Genomic DNA, 17343 nt, shown 5'->3' on the forward strand with positions numbered 1-17343 from the left:
GATGTTACACGTATACACCAACAACTCAGGTGCTCGCCAAACCTTTAAGTTTATAAAGCTTTGATGTGCCAAAAATATAAATAACTGCATGCTCAAAAATCTCCAACACAAAAGCGGTAATTGTTGAATAATCCAGGACGAGAAAGAATTATGTGCAAGTTTTAATGAGAGAACAAGACTATCTATTGGAAATCCAATAGGGATATCAATGTGTAAGGGTGAACGAAATGGACTCTCATTTCTTACTTTCCCTTCCTTTCACATCATCCATCTTTTTCATGTCATGTTATAAGAAATATTCATCTTTTTTCATCTTTCTAACTATAACCTTATCATTTAGTTTAAAAAAATTATAAGAGATAAAGAGCAAGATGAGGGTGCTTACTAAAAGAGTTCAACACTACGCTCATTGCTCTTTTTCTAAAGTCCCTTGGAGCCAATTGCTTGCCTGAAGCTTCAAGCATACGTTTCATGCTTGTTTGAGTAATGCTACAGTTGCTATCGGTTGCTAGCCTCATAAAAATCTTTGTACCCTCATGGATACGATGGCACCACCTCCCACTCCGCCCCCGCCTCCTGTTGTCATACCGGAATTAGCACGCCCACTAATCTCTGATTTGTTAGATGCACATGCCATTTTCCATCTCATTTTTCACATCTTTCATTATCTCATTTAAGAAGGGATGGTATAGCTTGTGATACCAATTAGGTCATGTTTGGTTCGCATAATGTTTTTTGATGGAATAAAATTTTATGGAATGGAATCTGATGGACTAGAATTGAATTTAATTCCTTTAGTATGTTTGGTATGCAAATTTATTCAAAGAATCATAATACACATATTGGGAAATGACAAATTATTGAAAAAAAATTAAAGTCAACTTACTTACTAGCCTTTTCATCAAGACCATCATCATCATCATCATTCATTTCCTCCTCAATATTTCTGTCTTTTTCCCCATCCATCTATAAAGCAACAAAGAATTAGATCAAATTTTTTCCCCATCTATTTATTTCTTTCTGTTGTTTCATCGAAAGTTTGTTTTTTTTCTTGCCCTATTGTTTGATCGGAATATCAGTCGATGGAGGTTCCCCTTTTGTGGTGGTTATGGTTGTTGATGAAGTTTGGTTGGAATATAAGTCGGTGTTAGTTCCCCTTTTGTGTTGGTTATGGTTGTTAACGAAGGTTGGTCGGAATATCAGTCGATGGAGGTTGGCCGTTTAACCCTACTGTTTCTCTCTCTTCTCACCGGAGTAACATATGGTAGTGGTGGTCATAGATGGAGGTTAACCGTAGATAATATATTACTTCAACTTCTGGCAGCATGAAGGTTACAGATTAAGGAGGAGTTTGGAAAATTTATGATGGGTGTATGCTGTGTTGAAGATAAAGGTCTGATGGAATGACATTTAATCTATACCTCCTAAAGAATGTAAATTCTGTATATAAAGGAATCTTCACTTTCTATGGAATCTGATTCATCTATAATTTGTGAAAAGTGATATATCTACAACATATTTTGGCCATCTACAACAAATGTATATATTATACCGCGCAGTGTACATCTGTATAAAATAAGCATTGTTGAAGATGTCTAAATAATGTTGTAGATTTATCACTTCCCAAATTTTGTCTACCAAACATGCATAAAGAATGAAATTAAATTCCAATTTCATCAAATTTCTTCAAAATCCACGAACCAAACGCGCCCTAGTACCACTCTTCCATCTTTCCTCATTCCCACCACTCTAATAGTGAAATAATCTTTAAACCACTGGGGCCTCCATGGGCTTTTTTTTGCCCGAACGGTCTGATCCTGGCTTAATGGTTTGATCCATGGTGTTTTAAGGCCACTATCCGATTCAACTTTTTTCTCAATTCCAACCCCACTGGATCATACATAAATAGTTGTATGTATAATTATGTTGAATAATTCTCATAATTCCAACACAACCAATATATGAAATTACTTCCTTTGACCTGTTATCTTAGGTCCTTAACCAACCAGCTGTTCTTCCTCACCTGATAAATTACTGATCTCAAATACTTTTCTGCCTATTGAACAATTGATATCAACTTTTGCCAACTAATACATTACATATTAGTTGATGATAGTGACTGACGACTTTATTTAAGGATACTTCAGATATTTGGCAAACACTCGACTAAGTTTAATTATCTACGTCAGATCGATCTATTTATTGGCTGGCCTCTTTTGTTCGCTTTCATTTTCCGTTTGTTTATTACAGTGCTTTTGTTCTATATGCATCCGATTGGAAGTTAAAAAATCATTCTGCTAACTCTATTTACTCAAAAGTAACTATATTCAGAATGAGCAGATTGACAAATAGTAAAAAGTTTCAACAGAAACGATATTTCATCAACTAACAATTTGAACAAATTTTTATATGTTCCTTGCTAAGGTCAATAACCGTTGCTAAATATGACTCAATAAATAAGATGCGAGCAAAAGGCGAGATGAATTTAAGATCATAGCAGGCTCTCAATGTTGAGCTCCATGAATGAGCATGGATCAGGTATGCCAAAGTTTTCCAGTACCTGGAAGTTAGCAGGTCAAAAACTAACACCCAACATAAAATACATAGAACAATGTGTGTATATAGAGTCGCATTGATAATCTTGCAATAAAGGTTGGTTCTACAAGAAATCTCAACCGGGAGTTCGACATTGGAACCCAATGTGACCCTTCCACAAGGGCAACAAGCTGTCTTTGTGAGCTAGCATTGGAAACGAAATTAATCATCCAGAGTTTCAATAAAGCGATTTTGAAATTTGTTTTCATCAATGTGTCCCTTGCCCCATTTAACCGATTCCCTTGAAGCTGGACTTTTTATTGGTCACTTAAAATAAAGAGATAATGAAATGCCACCCATTAAAAAACTAACGGATAAAATCGTAACCATTGACAACCATATAGTAAGTGCATGCATATGACAGCTATTGTTCATTGCCCTTTCCCAGAATCAAGTTAATGAAGCATGACTAAGTAATAAAATTATGCACATTTAAAAATTGTAAAATATTCAAAATTTGACGTTAACTACAATTTCTAGCAAGACAAGGATGTTATCAGAACAAGCATGTAACTAGAATGATAAGAAATAACATAGAAACTGTAAGATTTGGGTTTTAAGAGCACCTGTGGGTGAACAATGCCGAAAGTTCCTATGTGTTTTCCTTTGTAAATGATGCTAGCTTGTCTTCCCGATAGAAACTCAGGCTCCTTCAATAGATAATAAAGTTGTGAGAAACAACTGAACATTTCATGGCAAGTAGATGTGGCAAATTGGTTGGGTTGGATAGCCGGTTTAAGAAGGTAATTTTAGTATTTGCAAATAGGTTAGAATAGGGTATGCTATGTCTGACCTGCCAGCTGTTATCAGTTCAACTTTTTAGTTAGATTTATACAAACTTAATTGCATTAAAGTAGATATAATTACAATTTACAAAAAACTATACTGTTACAACAGTAATTTAAATTTAAAGGTTTGAGTATAGTAATTTAGGAGGTTGTATGCATTGAAAACTCACTGTTGGGAATTTTTTACCCTGTTCAACAAATTTACCTTTACCTGAATTTTTTCATTTGCGATACAATATACCCATTCATTACTAAATGGTGGAAATTGTCAGCTCTAAGTACAAAAAGGTACTTACATCTGAACGCTCAATATAGTAACCAGTTTTGTCACCATGTACAAATGGAGCGCCAGTTACCTCCATGATTCTGTCCACCAGGCCATGTATCAGCTGAAAGGAAAAGGTGGAAACTGAATATGAGTAGAACTATTATTGATCCCTAGGTGCACAGAACTGCATTTAATGCACGAACTAGCAAAACACGTGCATATCAAAGGATCTTAAAGGAGGAAGAGCTTCAAAACTTTCCTGGAACTAAAATAGTTAACATACTTTATAAGTTGTGAGATTTTATTTTCTCAAAAACAGCCAACATACTCAAACATTGGCTCCATTTTGCACAAATCTTGCCAAAATATTATCATGTCTTGATTATACTCAAACCCTCTTATATGACCACACAGTATAAACCTCAATTGTTCACTGAGATATCTCACCTATCTGTAGAGCTAGTTTTGGGAGTCAAATGTAATTATAATACAGCTCAAAAAGAGTGGGAAAGGAGAAGGCATAAACATAATGAATGTAATTAGAATTTTACCTCAAAACCTGAAGTTGCACCACAATATAAGGCTGCCAGTTGGCGACGATTAGCGGCACCAACATCTTTTGACTCATTCAATACTGCTACATCACCTACTTCAAATATCTAAAATCCCGATGTGTATAATTAAAACGAAAATGAGAGCTCAATTACAAGAAACATAGTTTCATCTCTGTACAACTAGAGGTCACAAAATGATGTTTTAGTAGCCGTTAGGGACCGGGTATGGCATGAAGTGAGCATTTCTTAGTATCAGTTGAAATGACTTTGTTTTAATCCACAAACATTATTTTAATCAAATTCTTCTATGTCAATTCATAGAAAGCTAATCAACGCGAGGTCTATTTCTAGTTGTAATCTAGTCGTTAGGATGTAAAGTCTAGATTATGGTTGCTACGGGTGTCAATGTGTCATGTCACTCCTAATTTGTTTTTGGTTTGTTGCCCTGGTGCATGGCTTGTAAAAGTCAAATTTTGGCATTCTGCCAAGTTGCCTGAACTTTATTTAATCTATGCTAACTACCAGGGTGAAACCCTTCCACCCAAAATAATATAACTAAAAGAAAAACAAGAGTGTTAATAATGCAATCCAGGTTAATACTCAAAACCATTAACATGACCTGATGCTATTATATAGTAACGCATATTACCTTGATAGGTTTCGGATGATCTTTATTGTGTGCAACAGTTTTCAATATGCCGGCCATGAGACTGCTTCGCACGACCTATAAGTTTCATGTTCAATAATTTAAACTAAAATGATAATTTATTTGTCTGTATGGTAGAATCATGCATGGTCAAATAACATAAGATCTGAAGAACACGAAAACTTTTAATAACTAGATTATCCAAAAAGAAAGAGAAAAAAACCTCAAAGTCTGCAGAGCGGGGATTCCCAATGATAACTGCAGTGGACTTATCATCAGTACGGTTCAGCATCTGAAAATTTTCTTTGTAGGAGCATAGTATCCATGTTAACACCTCTGTGTAACCAGTCTGCGCGACCTAAAGAATAGAAGAAACCACATAGAAACATATACACAAACACATGTAACAATGAATATTAATTAATCTAACGAAACTTTATCGCATACAGATATTAATATACTATATGTACCTCTGCTCTGATAAGATCGCTGAACTGATTCAGAGGCAAGGGCTTTATAGATGTAGGTGTGTGCTGCGGAATTTTATTGAAGCCATATGCTATGGCCACGTCCTGAGGAATTGGTTACAAATAAAGTTTTTATGTTAGTTGCATTCAAAAATTGAGGCCCTGTAAGACAACATGATCAAGTTGGGTAGTTGGTTAACAAGTCTGGTTGAGCCCACACAAGACACTTTGTCACTTTTTAATTCATTATTATTTATTAGATGTGTCTAAATAATTAATATGCTAAATAAACATTTTGGATGACATTCAACCCGCTCAATCGATTCACCATGTTTACTTTTTATATAACACTGTACACGCATGACTAGTCAAAATAACCCAGATTGATCCATTTATAGAAAGATATGTAAAAATTATGATATTTACGGAAAGACTAATAACGACGTGCTTCAATACCTCTGCTACATCACATGCATGAAGCACATCACTTCTGGTTGGGGGAACAGACACAGTGAAAATGCATTCATTATCCTCTGAGACGGAAGGCTCTGCATATAATTGCATTTTGTTCAATAATCCAGCAACCTGCAGGTAAGCATACATACCATAAAATTCATTTTTTTCATAATAATCATATATCTACTAATAACTCTCCTTGTATTAAATTAGACACTGTACTGCTAACTATTTCAACAGTAAGTGATAAAATTAACATACTGAGTTTTGACTATCATCTTAATAACTTAAAATTACGAATGTTACTATGAATTTCCGTGAACGGGTGAGAACCATGGTTTAAAAAAACGGTTTTGAGGAACGCCTCGAGGTGCGTTTTGAGGCGAGGCGCACAGAAATCGCATATGAGGCGGCGCCTCAGGGGTGTCTGCTATTAAGAATTTTTGTACAAATATGCATTCAAGTAAATAATCGTAGCAGTTTCACATGGCATGTTTTGTACCTTATCTGCCTCCAAAGAAAGCCCAGCTATTTCATTTATGTATGACAGAGACACCTTCATGTAGTAGGGTGATAGTTCAGGGCAAAGATAGGATTTTCCATCAGGATATGTGACTTCCACTGGCTCAACCTCAAACTTCCGTTCACAATATACAGAAAACATAGTCACCTACAGTAAAAGGTTAACATTCCTATCATTTTCTTGATATGTGAATGACTTTCAAGGGATATTAAGCGAAACAACAGTATTCTCCAACACTTACCATTGTGTTCAAAACAATCTTAGCCTTTGTCAAATCAGTGGCTGTGCATTCAATGAACACATTCTTGGTCTTCAAAGAAATCGCTGAGTGTGCTCCATTAATTATCGGAGGCAGAGACAATACAGTTCTACAAAAAGAAATTTATCCATTACAAATTATATAATCATCAAGTTGATAGGCGTCGCAATATATAAGAATAAAAACTATGGTACAATATGGTGAAATCTGCACAATAAAATAGAGATTTAGATAGAAAGATTAATAAATAACTAGAGTTCCCAATTTTGAACCATTCACTTATTCATGTTGGACTATAACTTTAACATCACCATTTGGTAAATCCAAAGGCATTAGCTTTAAAAATATGGAGAAATTTGGTTCAAAGTCACCCCAGGTGTATTTCCAATACATAGACCTACTAATTAGACAAAGTCTTACTGAATTAATACAAAAGCATTTGTAATCATATTGGAAACGCTAAATATTCATGCAAAAGAGTATTCTTGACAAAATGTGTTTTCATCACCCCAACCAGACCAACGGTCGACCCAGTAACACGCTTAATGAGCAAAGTTAAGAAACGGGATACACAGCAAGACAGTACCAAAGGGCGAATAAAGTAACATCTAACAACAATTGTACCTTAAAAGTGTTAGCATGGTAACCTTAAAAAGTGTGTTGTCAAATCATATCCGACTCAATATTTATACAGATTGTTTAAGCATAAGTCTACACCCGTTTAGGTATAGCATTTATCCTTAAGTACTGGGGGTTAATCCTTGATCTATAAGGTGTAATAGGGGATATTAGATTGTTGCTACTTCGGGTGGCGGTTCCCAATTGGTGACCACAAGATGTGACGCCACAAGCCGAAGTAGGCTAAGGAGTGTGTGTAAGAGAATGAGGGGGAGAGAGAGAGAGAGAGGAAGAGAGGTCCCTAGGTTGGTTCCTTGGACCTCTATTTATAGAGGTGGAGCTGCTAGGGTTTAAGTATTTGGGCCATGGGCTTTATAGGCATGCCTGAACCAAGCCCATGACTTAACCTAGATGAGGTCATGTTCAAGTCTGGAGGTTCAGGAGCCTCCGCAGCTTAGGTCCGGAGGCTACGTTAGAAGCGTCAACGGAGGAGGTTCCGGAGGCTCTATGGAGGAGCGTCCGGAAGCTATGTCAAGAGCCTCAATGGAGGAGGGTCCGGAGGCTAAGGAGCCTCTATGGATCAATCCGGAGGCTATGTCCGGAGCCTCTCAGGAGCAACCATGCTCAAGTCCGGAGGCTACGTCTGGGCGAGAGCCTGGTAGCCTCCATAGGGTAGAAGAGAGATTATTATCCCAAAGCTATTAGGAAGATGGTACATCATCAAGCCTCCCAGCCTAGCGTTGCATCGCAAGTAATGGAGCGTTAGGCTAGTATTCAAATCTTGAGGCTTTGCTGGGTGCCTCCATGGAGGGTCCGGAGGCAATGTCAGGAGCCTCAATGGAGGGTCCGGAGGCGAAGGATCCTCTATGGATCAATCCGGAGGCTATGTCTAGAGCCTCTCAGGAGCAACCATGCAAGCCCGGAGGCTATGTCTGGGCGGGAGCCTGGTAGCCTCCATAGGGTAGAAAAGAGATAATTATCCCAAAGTTATTAGGGAGATGGTACATCATCAAGCCTCCCAGCCTAGCGTTGCATCGCAAGTAATGGAGCGTTAGGCTTTGGAGCACTGTTTGATTCTAAAGATTACTAAAGGAGTAACATGCTTACTTACCCAAAGGCTCCAAAGAAGAGCCCAATGAAGGGTTTGTTTTACCGCAAGCTTTAGGAAAGTGGTACACTGTCAATCCTCCCAGCCTAGTGCTGCATTGTGAGCAATGGAGCATTAGGCTATACATTATACCAATCCGCAATATGATATGGCAGTAGACAAAATATATCATATGGCCGGAACCGACGTGACCCGTATTTAGAGCTAGGCTGGTGTTACCACTATTATGGTAGTCTTTTTTATTTTTGTTAGGTGTAAGGCGTGAGTACTTTTGTTTAGCACCACTATACGTAGCTTGAGCTAGATAAGTGTTATTATTAGATGTCTAGCGAACCGATCTCTGTTCACATGCGAAGGGAACCTACCATCATGCGGCGCGAGGTTGCGAGTCTAAACCCATGATAAATACATTATATAGGTATTGCCAAGTTGTTTGGGCTTTTGGATGGATGCCAAGTTTTATTGGGCTTACCGCGGGGTCCTCACTAGCACCAATGTGCATAAAATTAACTTTTAGTCTCTTAGCCGGAACGTGTGGAGACGTTAGCTTAGCAGTAATGTGCATACTTATTAAATTTTAGCTTTTAGTCTCTTAGCTGGAGCGTGTGTAGATGTTAGCTTAGCACCAATGTGCATATTTTTTGAATTTTAGCTTTTAGTCTCTTAGCCGGAGCATGTGGAGACGTCAGCTTAGCACTAATGTGCATAGTTTTTAAATTTTAGCTTTTAGTCTCTTAGCCAGAGCGTGTGGAGACGTATGCTTAGCACTAATGTGCATAGTTTTTAAATTTTAGCTTTTAGTCTCTTAGGCGGGGTGTGTGGAGACGTCAGCTTAGCACTGATGTGCATAGTTTTTGAATTTTTAGCTTTTAGTCTCTGAGCCAGTGTGTGTGGAGACGTCAGCTTAGCACTAATGTGCATAGTTTTTGAATTTTTAGCTTTTAGTCTCTGAGCCAGAGTGTGTGGAGACGTCAGCTTAGCACTAATGTGCGTATTTTTTGAATTTTAGCTTTTAGTCTCTTAGCCGGGGTGTGTGGAGACGTCAGCTTAGCACTAATGTGCGTATTTTTTGAATTTTAGCTTTTAGTCTCTTAGCCGGGGTGTGTGGAGACGTCAGCTTAGCACTAATGTGCATAGTTTTTGAATTTTTAGCTTTTAGTCTCTGAGCCAGAGTGTGTGGAGACGTCAACTTAGCACTAATGTGCGTATTTTTTGAATTTTTAGCTTTTAGTCTCTTAGCCGGAGCGTGTGGAGATGTCAGCTTAGCAGTAATGTGCATAGTTTTTGGATGTCTATAGACTATTTACGAAGTCTTGGACTTGGGTTTGTATTTTGCCAAGGTTTCTTTGGGCTTATGGCATCATCAACTCTCTAGCCGGAGTGTTTTGTGTTGTTGTTTCGTATGAGAGCAATGATTCAATTTGAAACCTGCAATGGAGTTAAGTGCATAATACCAAATATATATTGTAATGAACTATGAGTGTAAGGTTTTATAACAAGCTAAAAGTATGTATTTGTAACTTTGAGGCATTTCAATTTGTATGCTTTTACCTTACGTTATGTGACAAGTAACGATGTGGTTAAGACCAGGACGTAGCGAGGCTATTGATATCACAACCAATTGTTAACTTCGTATATGTGCTACATAGACTTTCAGACCTTTATATTTATTGTAAGAGTATATTTTCAAAACTTACTGATGCAACGAGTTAAGATAGTAACGGTATTGTCATAGTTGATCTATTAATTGACACATGTTAATCAATTTAAAGTCTAAGCGTAGTAATCAAAAGAAGGACCTGGAAGGTTATGGCTGTATTTTAGAAGATGATGACTAAGCATCAAATGTTTGTATATAGATCAAGAGTATGCTTTTTAGAGGGAGTTTTTGTGCCACCGCTAAAAACCTCATAGGTTATAATATCTTCTCAACTATGGCCTCCAATGTGGGGATACACCGGTTAGTGATTTGATATTCAATAGGAAAGGTAGCTTATGGAAAAATCATAAGCGTAAGGGTGCATTTTACAAATTTCTAAGGGACACTCCATTATTTCGATAGATATATGACATCATAAGGCTTGAAACATGTTTTTAGGATATGGTAGTGTAAGTCTGTGATAGTAGGAATGTCCGAAGAAGAAGATAGTTGGCATAATAACTGGCTGGAAATTCGAGAATATTCAAAATGTGGCGACCGAAAGTAATGTAGTAAGCCTAACATATAATGTATATAGAAGTCGATATTAGATGTAATACACGCACGATCCTCCCAGCCCCAATGAGTGATAATAGAGATCAGGCTAGCTACACATTTCCTAGCCATATATTAAGGTTACATATGCCATTGTGACTACGAATGTGTAGATATGAGAAGTATAAGATGTATTACTAGAAGGTGTGAGCCGGAGGGTAACGTCCTGCAGCTACGATATGAGTTGGAGTGGTCACGACGGTAGATATTTTATATTGCTATTATCGCCTAAAAAGATAAGGGCTATGGAAACTACAAGGTACATAGTTGTAATAGAGTTATGCTATGACGGACAAATAAAGGGTATTCGATGCATTCCTATACATGAAGCCTTGCTCTTAATAAGTGATTGTCGTTAAGACATTTAAACTCTAATGCGTGTGTGTCATATTCATGTATGAGTGTTTAGAAGATAGTTTTAGGTGTTGGCCTTTACACTTGAACACATTCTTGTATGTTATGAGGCTATAATAAGTATAAGCTTAGCCAATATATAAATTGAGGCTTTTATAGCCCAACATGTGTCACACTGAGTAACTCAAGCTTATGCATATAAGTTATATAAGTTATACTCCTCTAGCTTTTTTCAGAGGGTTGGAACCCGTAAGGTCGAGTACATTGAAAGTAATGGACGAGAATAGGTAAGTGGTAAGTATTTCTCGGTAAAATGTTAAAATTGATCCAAACTCTTGGCTGAAAAGAGCAACGTACACGCGGAATAACATATCCCATTCTAGAGGATGTTTTGTAAGTTATATATTGTATATGGACCTCTAGGTATTAAAAAATTGCTTTTATTCATGTCTCACGTGCCAAAGAGGCTAGCTTGTCGTGTCCTTATTCCCTTCTGTTGTCATCTCTCACTTCCGGATATATATAATTGGGACAACAAATATATAGCAAATACGTATAAAAGTGTTGGAAACTAGAAGCGAACATAAGTCAAACCCCTTTGTACAGGCTGCGGGAGCGTAACAATGTATGTGAATTTACGTCGCTATTTCCACCATCACTGTCACTCCGGAGGTTGTCACCGCCACCGCTAATGCAACTTTGTCGTTACTGCCATTCCATCTAAATGATGAGTTGTATGGTATTGCTCACATACGTAGGGTATTCTAACTGGAAGGGTAGCCGCAGGGTAAACGTTGCCGAAATTATTATAGGAAATGGTCATCAAAAATTAATAAACGAACCCGTCAGTGACGTGCTCCGGATCCTCCGGGGATGACAACAGAGTGTCTGAAACTTAGAACTTTTTACTATATAAGACGATAGGAATGGAAAATGCATCTAGGGGCCACCCAAAACAAGAAACTCGGGTGGCCTGCCACGATCACTCCGTAAGATCATCAAAGTTGGATAGGTGATAAGCCGGAGGGCATGCCTAGTAAGGTCATATATAACTCGGAAGCATTATCGATTGGGGGAAGTAATCAAAAAAGAAAATGGAGACGATTTCCCTTTGTAGGAAGGTGGCTATTCGAAGGTATTATGCCGGAGGTTCTTACTGCAAGGTTTTGCCGGAAGCTGCGAGAGTTTTTTTTTTTTTTTGTCCTGGGATGCAATTAAGCCTACTCCTTTGACAGAGTATACGTACGTAACCAACTCCCCAACCCTGGTAGGCTTAGAAGGCGGGAGGGTATCATAGTAAGGAAATTGTCGTAGGATGCTTGGTTTACAACTATTGCAACAGTCTTTCTTATATGGATGGATTAAATAGCAACAAAAATGAGTCGTTATTAATTTATTACCACCAAGCTTCCCAGCTATGTCGACTAACTATTCTTCTAAATGGTAGTGTCTGAATCTCACGAGAAAGCTAAAACAAGACGGTGACAACGGCTATATTTTATTGTCATGCCCTCCTAAAGGTTGCGGAGTCGTTGGTTATGTTGTCCAAGCTTACAAGGTGATAAGATACCATGTTACTAAACATTAAAATACCGCACTTGGCACTCATGAAAACTATTAAAGCATGATCCTCCGGAGCCTTACACCAAGTAGGCTGCGGACTGAAGTAGGCTATGGATGGAAGTAAGCTACGGACCAGAGTAGGCTACGGACTGAAGTAGGCTACAGATCGAAGTAGGCTATGGAACCAAGCAGGCTAAAGACTGAGGTAGGCTACTGATCGAAGTAGGCTACGGAACCAAGCAGGCTAAAGACTGAGGTAGGCTAAAGACTGAGGTAGGCTACTGATCAAAGTAGGCTACGGAACCAAGCAGACCAAGGACTGAGGTAGGCTACTGATCGAAGTAGGCTACGGAACCAAACAGGCCATGGACGTGAGGAGGCTACGAAAGCACCAACGGCATGTAACAAAATTCTTGAACTTTACAAAATTCTGTTTGCTTGTTCAATTACCAACAAATGGATTGTTGTATACTAGAGGAAAGAAACACATAGTTTTGATTAAAATTTAATCTTTACCTTCACCAATTGTGAATGAGATGTCGGAGGGTTTAAGAGTTTTTTGAGGGAAGCATAAATTTTGTCGTTTTCTTATTTTTGTTTTGTTAGGAAAAGATAAAAAACCGTTACAGTGGTGGACATGTGAAGTTGTCCTTCCTAAATTTGTCTCCACGCAAAGATGCCTCACAGCTAGGAACATCTGTACTCATTCATATATATAAAATATATATAAAGTAAATAAATAAATGAATATTCCTTAATTTAACAATGAATACTAGATGTTACTACATCATTAGGAGTGCTGCGTATATCTATCTCCTTGTTTAAGTAAAAGTAAAAGATAAATATCTCACAAGATGAGTGTTTTTTCACATGCTTTAGGAAAAGAAAAAGGAGATTCACCCGGAGGCTAAAGTAGTGAAAATAGACTTTATTTAAAACATTTTCAACTTTGTTGGGGTAAATTAAAAGTTTGGATTAAAGAAAAAAATGGAATCTCAGCACTTCAGCAGAGTCCACATGTTTGGATAAATCCAAATCTTTCATTGTATAAAGGTACCTTACTACCTTTTCATAATCTTTCTCTAAGAAAAGAATATGAAGTATTCACGAAAGTCAAAAACTATATATAATGATATATAATAATAAGCTACTAACGGAGTAAGTAGATACAGATCTGGTTTACGCATATGAAAATATGAGAGAAAGGTTTCAGATTTAGAACCCGAAGAAAAATCACCATTGATATAGATCAGAATCGGAGAGTAGATGACGGATGGCGCCACTTGTTTAAGCATAAGTCTACACCCGTTTAGGTATAGCATTTATCCTTAAGTACTGGGGGTTAATCCTTGATCTATAAGGTGTAATAGGGGATATTAGATTGTTGCTACTTCGGGTGGCGGTTCCGAATTGGTGACCACAAGATGTGACGCCACAAGCCGAAGTAGGCTAAGGAGTGTGTGTAAGAGAATGAGGGGAAGAGAGAGAGAGAGAGAGAGAGAGAGAGAAAGAGAGAGGAAGAGAGGTCCCTAGGTTGGTTCCTTGGACCTCTATTTATAGGGGGTGAAGCTGCTAGGGTTTAAGTATTTGGGCCATGGGCTTTACAGGCATGGGCCTGAACCAAGCCCATGACTTAACCTAGATGAGGTCATGTTCAAGTCTGGAGGTTCAGGAGCCTCCGCAGCTTAGGTCCAGAGGCTACGTTAGAAGCGTCAACGGAGGAGGTTCCGGAGGCTCTATGGAGGAGCGTCCAGAAGCTATGTCAAGAGCCTCAATGGAGGAGGGTCCGGAGGCTAAGGAGCCTCTATGGATCAATCCGGAAGCTATGTCCGGAGCCTCTCAGGAGCAACCATGCTCAAGTCCGGAGGCTACGTCTGGGCGGGAGCCTGGTAGCCTCCATAGGGTAGAAAAGAGATTATTATCCCAAAGCTATTAGGGAGATGGTACATCATCACAGATACTTAACCATATTGTTTTAATTACAACAAACTTTCAAATACTATCACTGTAAACTCAACCAAAATGATAAACTAATTGTAAGATTAAAAAGAAAATAGAATACCTGTTCCGGTCATATATAACAGGAAAAACTGGTGAGCCCTCAATTATGTCCAAGTACTTCTTCAGTTTCAAATCTGACTGCCATAACAGAGCAAATAATGCATTAACAATAACCCAATGTGGATCCAGTGATATAAAATACACGTATACATATATGTACATACACTACCATACATCTATGTGTGTGTGTGTGTGTGAGTTTATATACAGGCCCTACCTTGTAAAACTCCATCAGCTTATCAGCTCTGAAAGTTTCCACCTATAAACAAAATCATCACCACTGGATCAGCAAATCTCTTAATTCAAAGCATATTAGAATTAAGTGGAGTGACAAAAAAAATGATATCTAATCATCACAAAGGTTGTGATTCCCCGATGGATGTTGATAAGCCAATCATGAGTGATTTATCATACATGCAACTATGCACATCTGAAACACAACAATGCCACTCTTACCTGTTTTAATGGCTTAAACTCTATGTCTGATGGTGGCAAAGCCTGCACAATCGAAAAAGGAACAAAGATTAAGCATTAGATGATATAAGTACTAAAAGTATCTTATCCTATTTGTAGCACGTCACTGTGGCTCAAGTATTCACTAATATGTTCATTAGGGTGCTTATAGATAACTAGATATAACTATGCATATAGTTCATGCGGATAAATAAATATGAGCATACATCAGGGCCAAGTGTAGCATATCATTTAAAGCATATGCAAATACCAAATGCCACACAGAAAAGTTGCAAAAATAAGAAATGTAACCTCGGCAATATAATGAAAAGCTATGCATATAAGTCGAATAGAATACCATACATACTCTCGGCATTTCTAAAGAAACATAAAGACATACTTCATACCGAAGTTGTATGCATATCAACATGTTCGAATAATTTTCCTGACAGAAAAATGACATACTATTAAAATCTGAGTGTATTTAACAAGATCACGAACCTCATATGTGAATGGGCCTTCTATTGTGTCTAAATCATGTGTTCCAATAGCAACCAGAGTTCTTCGCCTGAAAACGTGAAAATGGTAAACGAAAATGGAATGAGAAATCCTAGACATCTTTCATAGCATAAAAATCCCCTCTAAATGTATAATCACAATGATGTATCATATAAAGGTCTATATAAGATACAAATAAATATGCCTAAAGATCTATACTGCCCACTACAACTGGAAACTAAACTAGAATTTGAAGATTACCGGCATATATTCTGATGAAGCTTATCTTGGAGATCAATAAAGCTGTTGTATCTCGCCTCATTAAAAGTTATGCCTCTCAAAACAGCACAAACTACATACGGGCGTATCATAGATGTCTGCAAGATACGAAGATCATCTGTACACATACGAAGATAAAAATCTCTTGCAATATAACACACTGGCCGGATTTGGTTAATTGGATAATACCTCAGGTTTTACATGCATTTTAAGCATCGACTCTTTACTAACAGCAGCAAGTGTATAATTAGGAACAGCATCTACTCCACAAAAAATGCGCAGGGACTGAACAAGTCCCTCAAGACATAGCAAATCATATCTGCATATCAAATGACAATGACTCAGATCTTTCGGCACCCATGTGAAACTTAGAAAATAGACCCACATCAAAGACCCTAATAAAAAACCGACATTTATACCCTCTGATTCCATACTAAAGAGCTACACCCAAGTTTTTTTGTTTAAAGTTAGGTTTCTTCTACCATGTAAAGGATACAAAGATTCAAAATTTACTACAAATTTCTGATCACAATATATAAACATTAATAATAAAGTGCTAGAACCAAAAATTAATTAGACGATAGTATGGCAAATATTTAGAGATCGCGTCTGAAAATACGCATGCAAAGTATAATATTACCATTACTAATATTTCTTAATTACAGGGTTTTAATCATTCATATAGGCCATATCCCATTACTAAATTTTGTTTATCTAGCTAATAACTACTTATGAAGCAAACAGGTAAGTAGCAGGCAGCATTGTTGATTTCGTAATTACGGACATGAGTAAAATAATAGATAGTGAATAAGTAAAAGTAAAAGTGTTGTTACCGATTAGCGGGAACGTCAATTTTGTAAATAATTTCATCGTTAGCAGCGATTTCATCGTCTTCTTTGAGGTGTTTCTCTTTTCTAATGATGGCTTTCTCAGTTGTCTAATAGCATAATAATGATATCATCATAAATTAAAAAAATAATAAGCAGAAGCATAATAATAATAATAATAATAATAATAATAATAAAGAAAAATAAAAAGAAAGATAGATAGATACCACATCATCAAGCTCAATTCCGAATTCAAAACATAACTCATCAAATTCATCTTGTGCTGTGTCAATAATAATAACAATTCATTATAACTAATTATTAAATAGGATATATATATATAGAGAGAGAAAAGAGAGTAGGATAATAACTGTAAGAGCGTCCAAGGGCTTGGAAAAGAAGGTCTCTTCCAACACTCACTGTAGGCATCTTCTCGATAATTAACGAAAATGTCGATGATGCTGAGTTGCAACTATACTTCGTTTACTTATCAGAGAGAGGCTGCTGATGATGCTGAGTTGCAACAATATTTACAAACCCTAATCCCACGGTTTTTTTACTTTTTACTCATGCTCAACTCTACTCAAGTCAAATCCCCATGAAAATAATGAGTTAATTGATTGGTCCCTGTATTTTGCACAGTTTAGCAATGGAGGTCCTTTTTTTAGTATTGTTGCAATGGGGGTTCTTATTTTGAGAATTTTTTTGCGAGATTGGTCCCTTTTTAAAAGGACCGATGCCGTCAAGTTTTCACGTGGCCATCACGTGCATG

The 17343-nt window shown here is 37.4% G+C and overlaps 1 protein-coding gene across 1 annotated transcript; it reads right to left on the reverse strand.

Moving 5' to 3' along the window:
* Positions 1-2306: 2306 nt before the first annotated feature.
* Positions 2307-17104, reverse strand: LOC122599953 (phenylalanine--tRNA ligase beta subunit, cytoplasmic). The gene is made up of 19 exons (XM_043772575.1): positions 16943-17104; positions 16799-16854; positions 16578-16681; positions 15934-16063; positions 15727-15842; positions 15469-15535; positions 14971-15012; positions 14732-14773; positions 14516-14592; positions 6539-6665; positions 6277-6444; positions 5775-5903; positions 5322-5423; positions 5075-5209; positions 4855-4929; positions 4203-4310; positions 3680-3772; positions 3162-3245; positions 2307-2560 (listed from the first exon to the last, which is right to left on the reverse strand). The coding sequence occupies exons 1-19, from the start codon at positions 16998-17000 to the stop codon at positions 2492-2494; spliced, it is 1782 nt and encodes a 593-aa protein (XP_043628510.1). The 5' UTR covers positions 17001-17104; the 3' UTR covers positions 2307-2491.
* Between the last annotated feature and the right edge of the window lie 239 nt (positions 17105-17343).

The sequence above is a fragment of the Erigeron canadensis genome, chromosome 5 (genome assembly GCF_010389155.1).
Source record: "Erigeron canadensis isolate Cc75 chromosome 5, C_canadensis_v1, whole genome shotgun sequence".
Classification (NCBI taxonomy): domain Eukaryota; kingdom Viridiplantae; phylum Streptophyta; class Magnoliopsida; order Asterales; family Asteraceae; genus Erigeron; species Erigeron canadensis.

What these genes read in the sequence shown, in the direction of transcription:
- LOC122599953 (XM_043772575.1), bottom strand. Translation starts at nt 17,000, where the DNA reads ATGCCTACAGTGAGTGTTGGAAGAGACCTTCTTTTCCAAGCCCTTGGA. An exon ending in GAATTGAGCTTGATGATGTG is followed by an intron (nt 16,682 to 16,798) that starts GTATCTATCTAT and finishes TTATGCTATTAG; the next exon opens with ACAACTGAGAAAGCCATCAT. An exon ending in AGATTGTTTTGAACACAATG is followed by an intron (nt 6,445 to 6,538) that starts GTAAGTGTTGGA and finishes CTTTTACTGTAG; the next exon opens with GTGACTATGTTTTCTGTATA.